General features: G+C 37.4%; 1 protein-coding gene across 16 annotated transcripts in view; it reads right to left on the minus strand.

Annotated features, from left to right (window-relative positions):
* The window catches only part of CADPS (calcium dependent secretion activator), a 357,994-nt gene that overhangs the window by 99,595 nt on the left and 242,804 nt on the right, over positions 1-15,595 (minus strand). For 6 of the 16 annotated variants that reach the window (XM_075833967.1, XM_075833959.1, XM_075833960.1 and 3 more), the window contains exons 14-18: positions 11,102-11,203; positions 10,915-10,978; positions 10,496-10,619; positions 8,684-8,752; positions 7,871-7,888 (exon numbers count right to left, since the gene is read on the minus strand). In XM_075833967.1, coding sequence (XP_075690082.1) covers positions 7,871-7,888; positions 8,684-8,752; positions 10,496-10,619; positions 10,915-10,978; positions 11,102-11,203 — 377 coding nt within the window. The remainder of the gene's footprint in view (positions 1-7,870; positions 7,889-8,683; positions 8,753-10,495; positions 10,620-10,914; positions 10,979-11,101; positions 11,204-15,595) is intronic. The other 10 variants (XM_075833970.1, XM_075833966.1, XM_075833972.1 and 7 more) reach the window with 3 other exon arrangements.

A 15,595-nucleotide genomic window follows, 5' to 3' on the forward strand; every position in this document is an offset into this window, starting at 1 on the left:
AGATACCAATTGTGGCTGCCATGCATCTGAATAGGAACCTTTTTTATTGAATTTCTTTTATTGTGCCCATCATCATCGTACAAAAAGTAGAAGCAATGTTTCGACCCGTTGCTTCTGTTTTTTCGTATGATGATGATGGGCACAATAAAAGAAAATCATTGAAAAACTATGCTGTTTTCTCAACTACTTTGGAAATTTTTTGGGAGTGGAGACCATCCCATGTGAGTACGTGCACCCTAACAACATATCCAGTCTGTTGTTGTCTCAATTGGAAATGTATTCAATGCATCTCAATAGTGTCATGTATAACTGCAACTGAAAATACAGCAGTATAAAGAATTTTGTTTTGTGTGTGTGGGGTCCACACTAAAAAATTGCAATGTCCTCCATCCGATGCCGTATATTGAAGTGACTCTTTCCATAGAAGCGCTGTTTTCATTGAATCTAGAGAAAAAACGTGGTCTGATGTTTAGCATCCCACACGTAACTATATGGAATGCAATATGGTTCCAGTTTGTGCAGTTTTTTCTCACTGATTCATATAGAAACCATGAGAAAAAAAATGGTGGCATGTTCCATTGCATGTTGTATTACGGAGGTATTCAGCCTAGGGATCAATGTATCCGGGGAAGATCTATCTATCTATCTATCTCATATCTATCTATCTATCTATCTATCTATCTATCTATCTATCTATCTATCTATCTCATATCTATCTATCTATCTATCTATCTATCTATCTATCTATCTATCTATCTATCTATCTATCTATCTATCTATCCTAAACGTCTTTTATCTTCCAAATACAAAAATAGTTCCCATTGATATATAAATACAAGCTTATAAATAATTGGCGTTTTGAGAGTCCAGAACTTGATGTCACCCAATGCTGAATATTACAATGAAAGGTTTAATAAGCATGTGACATAAATATTGTTTTTTACAGTGCTACACTTTTAATTTTCAAGATTTTCCATATTGCACTACAAATTACGAGCTAAAACTGCAGCAGTTGTTCATGTGACCCGTGAATTTGTCTTATATCCCTTTGTCTAATTTAAACATGTATAACATCTGTCACTATTCAAAATGTGTGCTGTCTAATTGTTTCCTGCTTCTTTAATTATTTTCAACGTGTAATACTAGTGGTTCTCATATTGTGGCTTGAATCAAACAGCATTGAACCATGCCAGCTTCACCAAATATGTTCTCTGCTCTCCCAAATGTTAGAACGCAGCGATCAGAGTGTGACCCATCTGTCATACAGTTTGTAATATCAGCAAAGCAAAATGATTTAGAGATGAAAATAGTATTATTTTCAGAGTGAACACACAAAACAAGCACCGACTATGTCAGTCTGAGGGCTGTATACTCACGTTGACTAGCACAAATATTATCCCCAGGGCTGTCCGATCCGTACCTACAGGTACGGTACAGGCAAAGATATTGTAACATTGTTCATTGTGTTATATGTGTTGATATATTAAAGTCTACAAATGAGTTTTAATGCTGATTGTATCTTTATGTATCTGACACACAAAGGTATTTACTGATTTAGTGTAACTTATCGTTACATGCTTTTCAGCCTTTTTCCACTGGGACATCACCTACAAGATATGCTAATGCCTGGGCCTCACCATTGGTCTAATTCTATGACATAAGTAAAATTGTATCTCATTTGTAATAATGTAGCTGTATTAGAGAATGGTGTAGCCAGAGAAAGGTTTGTGCAGGATGAGATCACTTCTGTCCAAACTGCTTCCCCAGATGTGCCCCAACAACTAATGGGTGACTCTTTAAAGCCCTTTTACATGGGCCGATAAACGGGCAAACCAGCGTTCATATGAAGGCTCGTGCCCGATCATTGCGCTGTGTAAACAGGACAATGATCAGCTGCTCATTCTTCGGCTGATTGTATCGTATTTTTTTAATAAATCCATACTACATGTGAATATATGAAACAATGTGCTAAAAAAAAATTTAGGAAAGAGGCATGTTCCTCACCTTTAAGTAGTCTCTAGTTCCCATGTCACAACCTGCAGTCTATAAAAGTACAGAAACCTCTGTAGTCCTATAAAAAAATCAATCTAGTATAAAACAGTAAATACTAGAGATTAGGGCTGGGCAATTAATTTAAAAAACATTTTTTCGAAATTCAGCGCAATTAATCTACGTCATCTTGTGCATTTCTGTTTTATCAATTATTTTGCCGGTTTAAACTATCTGCATCTTCAGGACGCAGATGCAGTTGAATCCAATGGTAGAGCAGTGGGCCGTATGTACCCTCCTCTACCATTGACTATGTATCGATGGACGCGAGGCAGTGACGTCATCGCGCCGAGTTGCACAGACCAGAGGAGCAGAGGGATCTCCTTCACTCCTGATTGGAACGGGGTTAGGTGAGTATGTATATTATGATTTTTATCAGGCCCTATTGGGGGCAGCTATGGGATATTATACTGTGAGGGGGCGGTTATCGGGGCATTATAGTGTGTGAGGGTAGCTGTAGGGGCATTATACTTCATTGACATTAGTTATGGGGCATTATACTGTGGGGAGGGCAGTTATGGTGGGCATTATACTGTGTGAAGGACTGTTATGGGGGCATAATACTGTGTGGAAATAGATATGGGGGCATTATACTGTATGGGCAGCTATGGGGGCATTATAATGTGTGGGGCAGCTATGGGGACATTATACTGTGTGGAGGGCAACTATAGGGGCATTATAATGTGTGGGGCAGCTATGGGGGCATTATGATGTGTGGGGGCAGCTATGGGTATTATACAGTGTGGGGACCACTATGGGGTCAATATACTGTATGGGGGCTGTGTCAGGGGGTATATTATACGCAGTAGTATACAGCAGGCTCAAGGGATTCATATTAATTCAATGGCGTAGTATGCAAATAGGGAGCGTGGCATGCAAAAGGGTTGTTGTCTAAATAAGCAGTCAATAATCGTAGTCGAGGTTACATGTTCAATTAATCGTGATTTTGATTTAGGTCATAATTGCCCAGCCCTACTAGAGAGGGAGGAGGGAGATGCCACTGCAGTTGCTCACTCAGTGTTTCAGTGAACCAGCATCAGGATGAGAAAGGAGAAGAAGATCAGCTGGGAGGAGAAATGTGATTGGCTCACAGTATAGCTCTTATATCACACCAGTAAGAGCCCATCCACTTGGAAAGCATGAAGAGAGAAAATGAATATTTACAGACACTAGTAGAGGGATGCAAAAAAGACTCAAAGTATGCAGGTTATACAGCACTTTTCTGACTGCACTTTAACTAATATATGTCTCCAGCTACCTAATAAATAAGATTGTGATTATTTTATGTTACGATAAAACCCATTTATATTTACAGACTGTATTTAAACTTCCCCAGTCAGTTCAGATTCATGTCTGAGAGCTTACCGAGAGACCGCAGACTGGCATCAGCTACTACTAAAAATATACTTGCGAGACTAGAGCCTTATATCGCTAGTCTTCAAGGAACTCTGGAACATATAACTTTCCCATTCTGATGTTCACTGTCATATTCATAGAACATGGATCAATCGCTAGATTCCCATCTAAAGGATTCCTTAATGGAGGGGGTGATTGGGCAGAGTGGTCATGGCAGAATAAAGGACAGATGGTGGAAGTTCTTGGGTGGGATTAGATATGGCAGAGATTTTCTGCCATAGATTATGCCACAAATGTGCAGCGAATCCACGACAAAATCTGTGAAAATTATGTGTTACACGGATTTCAATAGAATGGTGAAATCCGGGGTGAAAACAATATAATGGGCATACTGTAGATTTTAAATACGGAAGCATGCCCTTAAATCCTTGGCGATTTTGTCTGCTATGTGTGGATAGGGTTTAGAAAAACCCATCCACATTTGTACGGTCCCAGCTCTCAGACCCACACCTAAATTGAGAACGGGGTTCATCTGACCCCCATTTTGCCTGTTGCGGCGGCTGCAAGCTGCCGATTCATTGTTTACTTCCACGAAATGAGAATCTGTCCTGGTCATGTGATGGGCACACCGGTGCACAGCTCGCTACAAGACACAGCTCTGATAACTGCATTGTAAGGGTAAGTTCACATGTATCCGTTTTGCTGTTGAAAATTTCTGCAGCAAATCCGGAGAAAGATGCAGGAAATTCACAGCGGCAAATCCATATTAAGTTGTATGAATTTTTGTGCAGCTGCGGATTGGCTAGGAAAATAAAATCTGTATACTCACCTTCCCAGTCTTCTGACGCTCCACTGGCAAAGCTGGCCTGGTCTCCCACTAGTCCCTGCATCCTGGCTTACAGCGATGACGTTCTGGCACATGTGAACGCTGCAGCCTGTGATTGGCTGAAGGACAGGATACAGGGACCACTGGTCGATCAGGCTAGCGTTACCAGGGGGGCGGCAGAAGATTAGGGGGACCATATTTTTTTTTATTTTACACAATTTTTTTTTTCTTTTTTACAATTGTCTGCATGTTGCTGATTTTCCTCCGGATCTGCGGTTAATCCACATCATAATCCACAATAATTTGGTTCTGTTGCAGATTTTCACTTTCCTATTGAACTCAATACAAATCCGAGCCCAATCCACGTCAGAAATTGACATGCTGCAGGTTCAAAAATCCGTACCGCATGTCAATTTCCCTGCGGAAATTTTTTCCGGCGTGTGGATTCCATTTATTGCAATATTTTCCACTTTGCTGAAACTGTAATCCGCTTCAGATATTCCACCTGCAAATCAGAATGGAAAATCTGCAGCAATTCCATCACATGTGAAGAAGTTATAACCAGACATGCACCTATGTGTCCAATGTTTGATGTAAATCTTGAGTAACAGCAACAATTATGCCGTGATCTAATGATATTCACACTGGCAAGCAAATAAAGGGGAAAAAAAAAGTAATGTGACTCAAATTGTGAAGAAACCACCCATTGTATGAGAAAGTTACATTACTTGAGATCTATTACTAAATATATGAGGTCGTCTGACTGCTGCAAGCCAAAAGGAATGTTCTACTAATCAATGATAAACAAGGATTTGTTGGTGAAGCTCCAGTGCTGAATCCACTAACACCCTGTCCTTGTGTTTTCTAACATCAGAGACGCTCTATATTAATCAGATCACACCTGTCCTCTGGGAAGACTAGAAACACATAGTTTGCTATAAACATGCTTGGCATGTTACATTGACGAAAAAAATATTTCTTCATGCAGAAAAAGATACTTTTAGAGGCTGGATATTAAAAAAAGTCAGCTCAAATAAGTTGACATTTAACTCGAAGAGCCAAAATAGGGACGTAGCTAGAGGGGAGTTGGCAGGGCATGTGCCCAGTGAACTAGGCGCCGGGTGTGGTGGTCCAAGCTTCTCTTTTTTTGGCCGGGGTATTTAGATACAGGGCTAGAGTAGCAAATTAAATCGAAACTTAGAGTGTGGTGGATCTTTGATAGAGAAACACCTTATCTGGGGTCCATTGGGCCCACTAGAAGAAAATTTTCGGAGAGCCCTACTGCTCTTACACAGATCATGTCAACAATAAGAATTGATTGTTGGTGGGATCATTTCTAAACCAAACATTTTTGGTTTTGTTAAGAAAAACAGAAGGGAGAACTGTGTCTAAATGGTATATAATTTGGTTTGTGGTGCGTTTTCAGCTCTTGAAAGTATCCAACTAACAAAATTAGCAATCGTGAGAAACGAAAATTATTTTGAGAAATGCAGCATATTTAAATAAAAATTGAGATTCTCTGATCTTCAAATTCTGATATATTTGCTTGAGATTAAAGGGATTGTCAATTATTTATAAAACCGCTCAGATCGGTGTACACCTATAAAAAAAAAGCCAGTGATTGGCTGCGGCGATCACAATGCCCTGTGTCAGGACATCATCACTTCAACAGGAAGCATGGACACCAACGTGAGATTAGCCAGTGATGGACCGGGAGTAACAGGGGATCGGTGGGGTAAGTATGACTTTTTTTAATTTTGTACACCATTCTGAGCTGTTTTATAAACAATTTATCGTGGCTGGACAACCTCTTTAAGGTTTTCTGCCTAAATGTACTTTACAAAAATATGATTGATATGGCAGTAAGAGATAAAGATTGTGAAAACTACTAAGACTTCCTGTACCTTAGGTTAGGCTCTAAACAAAAGACCCCAGAAGTATCCCTAGCAACCAGTTTGTCTCATATGACTCAGCTCAAAGCTGGATTGGCACGGTTCTAAAAACCGAGCAGAGGAAAAATAGCTTAGCGGCAATCAACCCATGCCATCTCCATTTCAGCTTCTGTTATGATTTCGATTTGTCTTAAAGGGGTTTGGACATTTACCACAAAACAGGTCCCCTGACAAGGGACATAACTTTAAAGGGTACAGAGGTTGCAGTTGCACCTGGACACTGGGCTCTGAAAGGGCACGATAGCCATTCTGCCACTTAAGGAAGTACCAGTGTTTATAACCTCTGTACTGTGACATTACTGTGTGCATTATCTTTCTATTATGATGACTTTAGCTGTAGAATCACTATATTTATTATCACTGTTTTGTGACATCACTTTGGTTATTATTCCTGTACTGCGACATCACAGTATTTATTATCTCTGTCCTGTGACATCATTGTACTCATTATTCCCATACTGTGACATCACTATGTGCAATAACCCTTTCCTATGACTTCACAGTATTTACTATGCCTCTACAGTAATATCCCAGTATGGGTTATCCCTGTACTATGACATCACTTTCGTTGTTTATACTTGTACTGTGACACCACTTTGTTTATTATCCATGAACTCTGTCATCACTGTGTTTATATATAATCCTTGTCATTTGACATCATTGTGGTTAATATCTCGGTTCTGTGACATTATCATATTTATTATCCCTGTACTGTGACATCTTACATACACCTAACATGTCAATGCTGCACATTTCTTGGAAAATGGGGTTTCCTGAAATTAGAAAAAAATAGTTCGACTTTTTCTCCAGAAACATTGCCACTCTTGCCCATGGGCTTTGACTGGTGTTGCAGCTCAACCCCATTCACTTGAGCTGCAATACCAGACACAGCCCATGGACAAGAGTGGCACTGTTTTTAGGGGAAAAAACTGTATTTTCCCCCCTATCTTAGACTACCCCTGTAATTACTTTACTTGGAGAAGTCATATGTTTACTTGGGAATTTCTCTTTCAGTTAGAACATCTAAAAACATGCAACAAGCCATATAAAGAAAATATCCTGCCTCATAGAAAAAAAAGAATAATGCAAAATGTCAACATAAGAAGAATAATGTGAAATTTCCTAGGTTACGCTGGGATGGCTTTTTATAGCAAAAGTAAAAACAAAACAGTTTTTGCAGAAAAATGCAAATCTTCAACCGTTAAGGATTCTTGAAAGTTTGTGCTGCGAAGAGCAGGTCTTAAAAAAAACCGTAATCATTTGAGCCAAGTAACATTACATCATTATATTACAAACATAAAGAACGAAAAAGACAATAGTTTTTTTTCTGACTGTGCCGTTAGTACACATGTACAGAAAACACAAACATTGTTAAAAAAAGGCTTCAACACATATATGAGAGGGGGATATGGGACTAGCTGTTATTGGTTCTGTTTATATATCAACACAGTCTATATGGAGTAATTTGGTACCAATCAATAAAACAGCTCCGCTCTTAAAATTATGATTTGCATTGGATGTTTTTGAAAATTTTAGTTTTTTGAGACAGCACAAATTAACTCCTTAAGTGACGCTGTGTTTCCATTGCAGAGTGGAAGAGCACATGACTTAAGGAGCCATGGAGAAAAAAAAAAGAACAGAAAATGTTACACTCCTATAACTTTATAATGCATATACAGTTGTTCACCTGCATCCTTTTGATTCTCTATTTGTAAGAGAAAGCAAGGAAGAAAGAAGAGAAAGAACACAATATGCACGATTAATGAGCAAATGGACCAATCTGTCACCCCATTCACTTATGCCATTTGACATTTGACTGCCCAGAAATAAAAAATTAAAAAAATTAACATTCACTCAAAAATATTAACATCAAAATCCCATCATCAAGACAAGGAGAGGAGGCTGCACCAGGCGGGGAGGAGAAAGATTAAATAAATCAGTAAATTTGATAAGACTTTCAAATAGACAATATTTGGGAAGAAGGGGTCAGTCATATGTGCTAATCACAATTGCTGCAAAATTAGCAACATGGAAAAACCAAGCATACATGTATGGGTTAGTACAATCGGTAGTCAAAGGCAACTACCGTATGCGTTCAACTCTCCTTAAGGTATTGTTGACTAAACAAGGTCTTTTTGAAACCTCTAGCACTATCATATTCTTCACTGTAGAGGTGCCCTGAGATTGGCAACTAATGGTAAGCAATTGACCAACTGGCGGTACACAGAAGCAAAAGTAAAAATGCATTCAGGTCACAGACATAAACTTACAGACAGGTGCCAGGTTTATAACAGACAAATGACTTTGTTGTTTTCACCTCTTTTAGGTGGATAAAAAGTGACTGGACTTTCACACTGGGTTTCACAGACAGAAGCAACAGACAGGGTAATGCTCATAAGACTTGAAGCAAGGAAAGTGAATTGGTTTGGATCTGAAGTATCTTGAGATAATGGCAACAGAGTGGAGACAGCATGGAGAGGAGGTGGTGGTAAGTACTCACGAATGGTTAAATCCATCACTTGGGAGGCCAAGCAGAAGACAGGGTGTTCATACATTTCTCTCTTTTTCCCTATAAAAGAGGATTTGGGCATGCAAGAGGCTTAGGTCAGAGAGGTAAAGAGGTCAAAGGTTAGAGGAAAATGTTACATCAGGTTAAAAGGAGAAAAGATTGTAGAGTATTTTGGAACACACAGAAGAGGGTGTTTGAATTTCGCTGGATTAACCATTCAGCATGCCCATGAGCCACGGGTTTTCACCGTGATGTTGAAAAAGTATTGTTATCTACTTTTTTGAGAGGGAGGGGATTGTATATTTTTGCAAGACTCTAATGATCCAAACATAAAAGGAAAGAAAACAATTTGACTTAAGATACTAAGCATTCAAGCATTAAGTATCCAAGGCACGTAAAGGTTTTCCTCATAAGCATAGCATCATGAAAGTGCTCCTGCTATCACCTGAATTTAATGTCTTTTTCTAAAGTCAATCCACAAATGGCTCTGTTGGAGGTGAGACATGCAGCAGAAGTGCACTAGATGGTCGTAGTTCATGTAACTAACCATGGAACCATTCTATGCCTATGAGTGAAAACCAGACTCATGCAACTGGTGGATGTTGGGTTGTTAAGAGTTAACAATCCCAGCATGCTCTGGCATTGGCACGGCAGCCACTTCCTGAAAGGCAGAAGGGAAAGTGGCTGTGCCAATAACGAGTAAGGAGGGAAAGAAGCGGAGAGCAGGTAGTGTGGGATGAGGAACTTCTCTAAACAGAGAGCTGGAAAAGAAAAAAGTTTGTTGCTTCAAAAGTATTCCCAGACCTAAAAGTCACAGTGCAAAGAAAATAAGGGGCGGAGTATTCACAAAACCAAGAATTACGGCACAAAAGGAGAATACGCGCTATATGTGCTCTACTTTGGAAATGAATGCATTTTTACTTACAGACCTTAAAGATTGTTTTGCAATGACTTATCTGAAAAAAGAGAGCAGATCTTACCAGCGAGTTAGAACTTAGCTATAGGTAAAACAGCTTTGACAGGACAGGACGTTGCAAAAACTTCACAGAGAGGAAAGCCTTGTGGTCCCAGACAAACTCTTCCCATTACCAGTAAGTACTTTCAAAAAGTTTATTGACTCAGTGACCAAACCAAAATACCTTCCATTAATCACCCTAACGCCACCACAACAAAAACCTACTTATATTTATATCAGTCGTCCCAAAGACAGCAGGTATCTAATTCTTTCAAGTGCTTCTTACTGGGTGAAGTTAAATTTTTTCTCCTTATGGATTGACAGGTGGGGCAATTTAAATCCCACTTGACCTACTGTAAAAGGACTTGAAAAAAGGACACCTTTCTACGGATGACAACTTCAAAAATCAACACATTTTCAAAAACATTATAGACCGAAAATATTGTGCTAGTGAAGATATTGAGAACAAGTAATCCGCAGAAAATATAGGCCACATGTAACAAAATCATCAACATCATTTAATAAATAACACAAATCCTATAAACGCCTGTAACTATTTCACATAAAACATACATATCTACAGCAGATAATCCTTCAGAATTTGTCCAAAACCATCTCAAATTCCCAACAAAGTCAATTCTACGTCAAGCTTGCCAGTCCAATGCCAAGGGTAATAATAAACATCGTTATGCCTCAGGGTACACCTCAACAACTGAACCATGTGATAAAAGCAAATCATTCTAAAATGTTATAGCATACACCATAAATCACACTTTTGAGCATTTTTGACAAATTAAAAGGAATTTTTAAAAAGGCTACAAAAAATGGCCCAGAAATCCATCTCTTACCTTCGATTTTGGCATATTCAGATAATCTGGTGTAGTTGACTAAAGCAGCTTGCTCCAAACATTTCCGGATGACATTTTTGACATCTTCTTGAGGAACAGGAGTAACTATATCTTTCATTAAAACCTTGATAATAGGAAATCAGTAAAAAAGGAAGTAAAATCTAAAAAAGATTTTCCTTAAAAATTGTAAGCATTTCTTTTCTGAGATCCAGATTGACATGGGAATAAGAGTTAGAGTTGAATATACACCATTCACCATATTTGATTTTATTTAAAATATGTGACTTATCTAACCAATAGAAAAAGCCCAAATAATATTTTTCTAAGGTTTTCAATTAACCAGCTAAAAAAATGTTTTGTAGATTCTGTAAATATATGAAAAAACAAAAACCACATTTCTATCAAAAATTACAACTTACCCTTTCCAGTAAGGACAGAGTTGCTTTTAATGCTCCCTCCGGTCGGCCAAATGGAAAACAATACCTAGAAATATTTAAATATAAATACATACAAAGTTTTTTTCTGTGCACAATCCTTATTCCCGTAAAGCTGTACTGATACAATTCATAGAGAATATGTATTGATATATCCGTCAAAAAGCTTTACCTAAAATGTGTGATCTGATTTTCCAGAAGCAAACGAAGGCGTTCTTTGATCTCTTCAAAACGTTCTTTTTCTTCGACTGTAACCGTTCCTATGCCATCAGGCCTGGGGGATAAGAGAAAGAAATGAGTAACTTTGTGGCTTCACCTCCTGACGCAGGAAACAAAACAGAACACATATTGGGAGCTGATAAGGCTCATCGCTAAACTTAATGTGCTTGTTTGAGTCACAGTACAATGTCAAACATTACAATAAACAGGAAAATGGAATCTGAAAAAGAAGGAGATTTTAAATTTTCATATATATTTTTGGCTTATGAAAACTTTAAATAATAGATTTTTTTTTCAAGCTCTTTCTTCAATAACATGCACACAATTTTTTTTTAATAATATCTACATGTTGTTTTTTTTTTGTAAGTGATGCATTCTGGATCCAGATATTTATTTAATAGATAAAGCCGCAAATATAGGAACATTAATGACAATCAGGGCTCTTTTTCCACTATATTTTTGCACTCAGAATTCAAGAGTGAAATGTGTTAAGGAATTCATATATAGGAGCCAAAGCAATTACTGGGTCCCTCAAAATGATGTTTTATTCAATGTTTACTCATTAATCCCTGGAACTCAGCATTACGTTAGTGAAAGAAACTGTGAGCTGCTGAACAAAAGGCATATAAGGTGACACAAACTACAAGTATACACTTCCTCTTGCCTTTATCCCCAGGCGGCTACATAATATGGATAGCACTCGAATATTTACACCACAGCATAATCCATATGAATGGGGCAAGAGACAAGACTAATCCATTCACTAAAGAAACCAGGAGCCCAGACAGCCATCGTTATAACTCTCTATTGTTGTGGGGCAAAGTATACCGATTCAGCCATTACCTACGTAGTTCTGTATCAGCACAGTCTGTTTCTGGTAATATAAGTCGTCTGAAAAACGAACAAATGTTTTAAGTCCAGGCCTCCTCCAGTGAACAGCCTAAGCTTTGCAAATCCTCAGCACTAGACTAGTTTAGTTGCACAAAAGACTTGGCAAAGGATTACAAACCTTTAATGAACCTCCTGTCAGGGGTTAATTGGTTAGCTTTACTTCTCTTTATTACACAAATCAAAAGACCCTAAATTCCAAAAATTGCTATCTGTACTGTAATGTTTGACTGACCTCTTAGGAAAAAAAGAGCCTCTTCACACCAAACATCTTGTATCTTTAAACCCTACTCAGACTTAGCTTGTGAGTCAATAAACTCACATCTTTGCGATGAGATTGCAAAAATTGCAAAGAAAAAAACTTACATGATTAAAAATTGATGTTAGTAAAATATAATATATCATATCATAATCATGGCACCTAATACAACAGGCCCAAATTTAGTTACAAAAAAAAATTACTTAAACATTTAGAGTTAAAAAAATGTATGTTTTTGTAGCAAATCCTATATCATTTCTCCACCAGCTTTTACTTAAAAAAATACAAATATAAAAGATATTGCCTTTGAAATTAACTTATAAAATATATATAAAATTTATAATCACAATAATAGAACATTACTAAAGTAATTTTACAAACAATTTTAAGAATAAAATTATCCCTGAACCGAACTGCAAGGGATTTATATTTCTCTAGCGGGGACTTGGAGCAAGACAAATGTGAAAGCATCCAAAAGATTTAAAAAAAAAGTTCAAAATAGGGGATATTTGAGAATATAATAATAAGAAAAAAATCATAATATTATAATGGCGTGTATAGACTTAGTTGGTATCATTATGGATAATCACAAAAGTTATTTTCTAAAATACTATGTGTATACTTTTCCAACGACAAAAAGTCCATCTGTCCACAGGTCAGCGGCTGCCACATTTGAAAGTTACATGGATGTCTCGGAGGGCCTGCCAAGTATGAGCCATCAAGAATACAAGGACTGTCTCAAACAGCTGAGGACTAGATCACATCTGACATGACAAGCATCTCTTGAATCTACCTTTCAAATTTTTGGCAAACCATTTTCTCACTGTCCTTCACAAAGTTGACATTTTCGGCAGCACGATAGGAAATATGTCATGTTTCCTGCTTTTCAAGTTGTTGTCACAGAGCATAGCACCAGTTCTGTCATCTTCACTCTCCTCACAATCTCCCATCTTGAGCCGTGTCACAAATAATAATACTTTACGTGGTTTTGTCAAGTTTCAAATACTATCATCCAGCTACATGTCTATAAAATCACTTGTTATGATCATAGTTTGCTGCTCATCTACTTGAGAGTAGCAAAATATTTTAATTTTGTATTGATGTTCCCTTATTCATATAATTGAGAAATAATTCCTATCTCATAACCATCTGTTACAGCCAGAGGTTGATAATATAATTTTTCCCCATTAAATATCTTAGTATATAAAATGTTAAATAAATAAAAAAAATTAAAGAATGAAAAAAAGTTTAATAACGCTTTGCATAATTTATATTTCATATACCTACATATATATATATATATATATATATATATATATATATATATATATATACATAAATGAATAAATTAATTATATGCAATGATGCTATTAAAAAAACATTGATAATGAATACTAATTATTAATTATTATTATATATTTGTAAACTGTTATGTTTATAACTATTTACTAACAACTGCAATTTAATTAACCCGTGTTTCTTACATTTCAGGACAATGTTAAATTTTCCTACCCATCCCTTGTTATAACCAAAAGAACGAGGAAGCTGCGATATTTGTAGATGTTTTTACCAAACGAATAAAATAGTATATATGCAGGATTAAAGAGGTTGCCCCAGATAAATTATTTATCACATGTGGATAGGGGATAAATTATTTTGGTGGGATAACCCCTTTAAGGAGACAAAAAAACAATATTTTATTTATTTTATTTTTACATGTTGGCAGATCCTGATAAAAAATGATGGATTTCATCACTGACCTAACCCGTCTGCCGATTCTAGTGAGGTTGTACCCATTGCATCTCAACTAGATAACCAACAGTCGACAGCAATTGCTGATTGGTCCATAAGTCAAAAACATCTGTCCACAAATGGGTGTCTCTGGTTAGCTAATAGTGGAGTGATATCTGTACTAAGACATCAGTACTAAGACATAAACTTACAGGATAAGGCCGACAATCTAATGTGCATGGTGGACTCCCAACTCTGCCCCGACAGCAGATGTCAGGGGAAAGAAGATTCAGGCATGTTGGATTTCAACATGCCCGATCCTTTGTTCCTGCCGGTGGTAAGCCACTGCCAAAGGGCTATGGCAGTAGCTATTCTCCTCTCGACATTGAAATAAACATGCACAAGCAAACATACATAAAAATTGGAAGGAATAGCTGTCGGTCAAATGAGTTATCTAAAGTGAATGGGCACCTTTAGAAAGAGCTTGCTTCCTTTTGGATGATGACTAGTATAAACATATTGACCATCAGGCCATTGCAAATTAAAGTAGTATTTTAGCATCTTTTATACATGGATGCTAAACCGTCAAGAAATTCAGTCTATTAAGAGTACCTAATGGGGCAATTTATTAAGACTGACGTTTCATACCCCAGTCTTAATGTAAAGAATGTTGGCATAAGATGCGGATAATTTATTAAGAGGCACATGCCATCCGTGCCCTGGAAAATCAAAGTAGATTTGCTAATTTTTTGCCAGTTTTCCTTAACCCACAAAGTTTTTTGAAAGTGGTAGAAACGGCATAAAAATAGAAAAGTCAATAAACTTTTGCGCAAAAAAGCAAATGAACTGGAATAGAGGGCTTAATAAAGTACCCCAATATCTTTTCATCAGTGGGCACACTACACCCACTGAAACTGGAATGAGCCAATGCCCATGACCATGTTTTTTTTTCAGCTATAACTCCATATGGAGCCCGAACTGCTTGTTATACAGAATGATCCATAAGATACCATATCATGACTGTAATAGTGATATAACATTTGTAATATTGAACATTTGTATCTCCAACATGGGAGAACATATAAATGAAAATAGACATGAAAATGCAAAAAAAAAAAACCTGACACAAAAAGTAAAATAATATCAAAATATTTTCAAAAGTTCCCCAAAAATGTTTAAAAGGGTTATCTAGTGACAAAAATGGATTGCCTATCTTCAGGATCGGTGGTGGTTTGACTCTTGGCACCCCCATCGATCAGCTGGTTGAAGGGGCCGCGTCGCTCCCCTTTATCGTCCACTGTCCTATACTGCAAAATGCTGACACATTCGTACCGGCAATTCACAGCATTACAGCTTCCCCCAGAATGGCCCCTTCAAACAGCTGAACGGCAGGGGTGCTAAGATTCGGACCCCCACCAATCAGATATTGATGACCTATGCTGTGGATAGGCCATCAATTTTTTGTCACCAGACAACCCCTTCAACTATTTTTGAGATACTTCTAATATTTTCTAGTGTAAATACATTGAATAATATACAAATTGTGTCATTCTCCATATTCATGAAGAC

This window comes from Rhinoderma darwinii, chromosome 7 (genome assembly GCF_050947455.1).
Source record: "Rhinoderma darwinii isolate aRhiDar2 chromosome 7, aRhiDar2.hap1, whole genome shotgun sequence".
NCBI classification, from domain to species: Eukaryota; Metazoa; Chordata; class Amphibia; order Anura; family Rhinodermatidae; genus Rhinoderma; species Rhinoderma darwinii.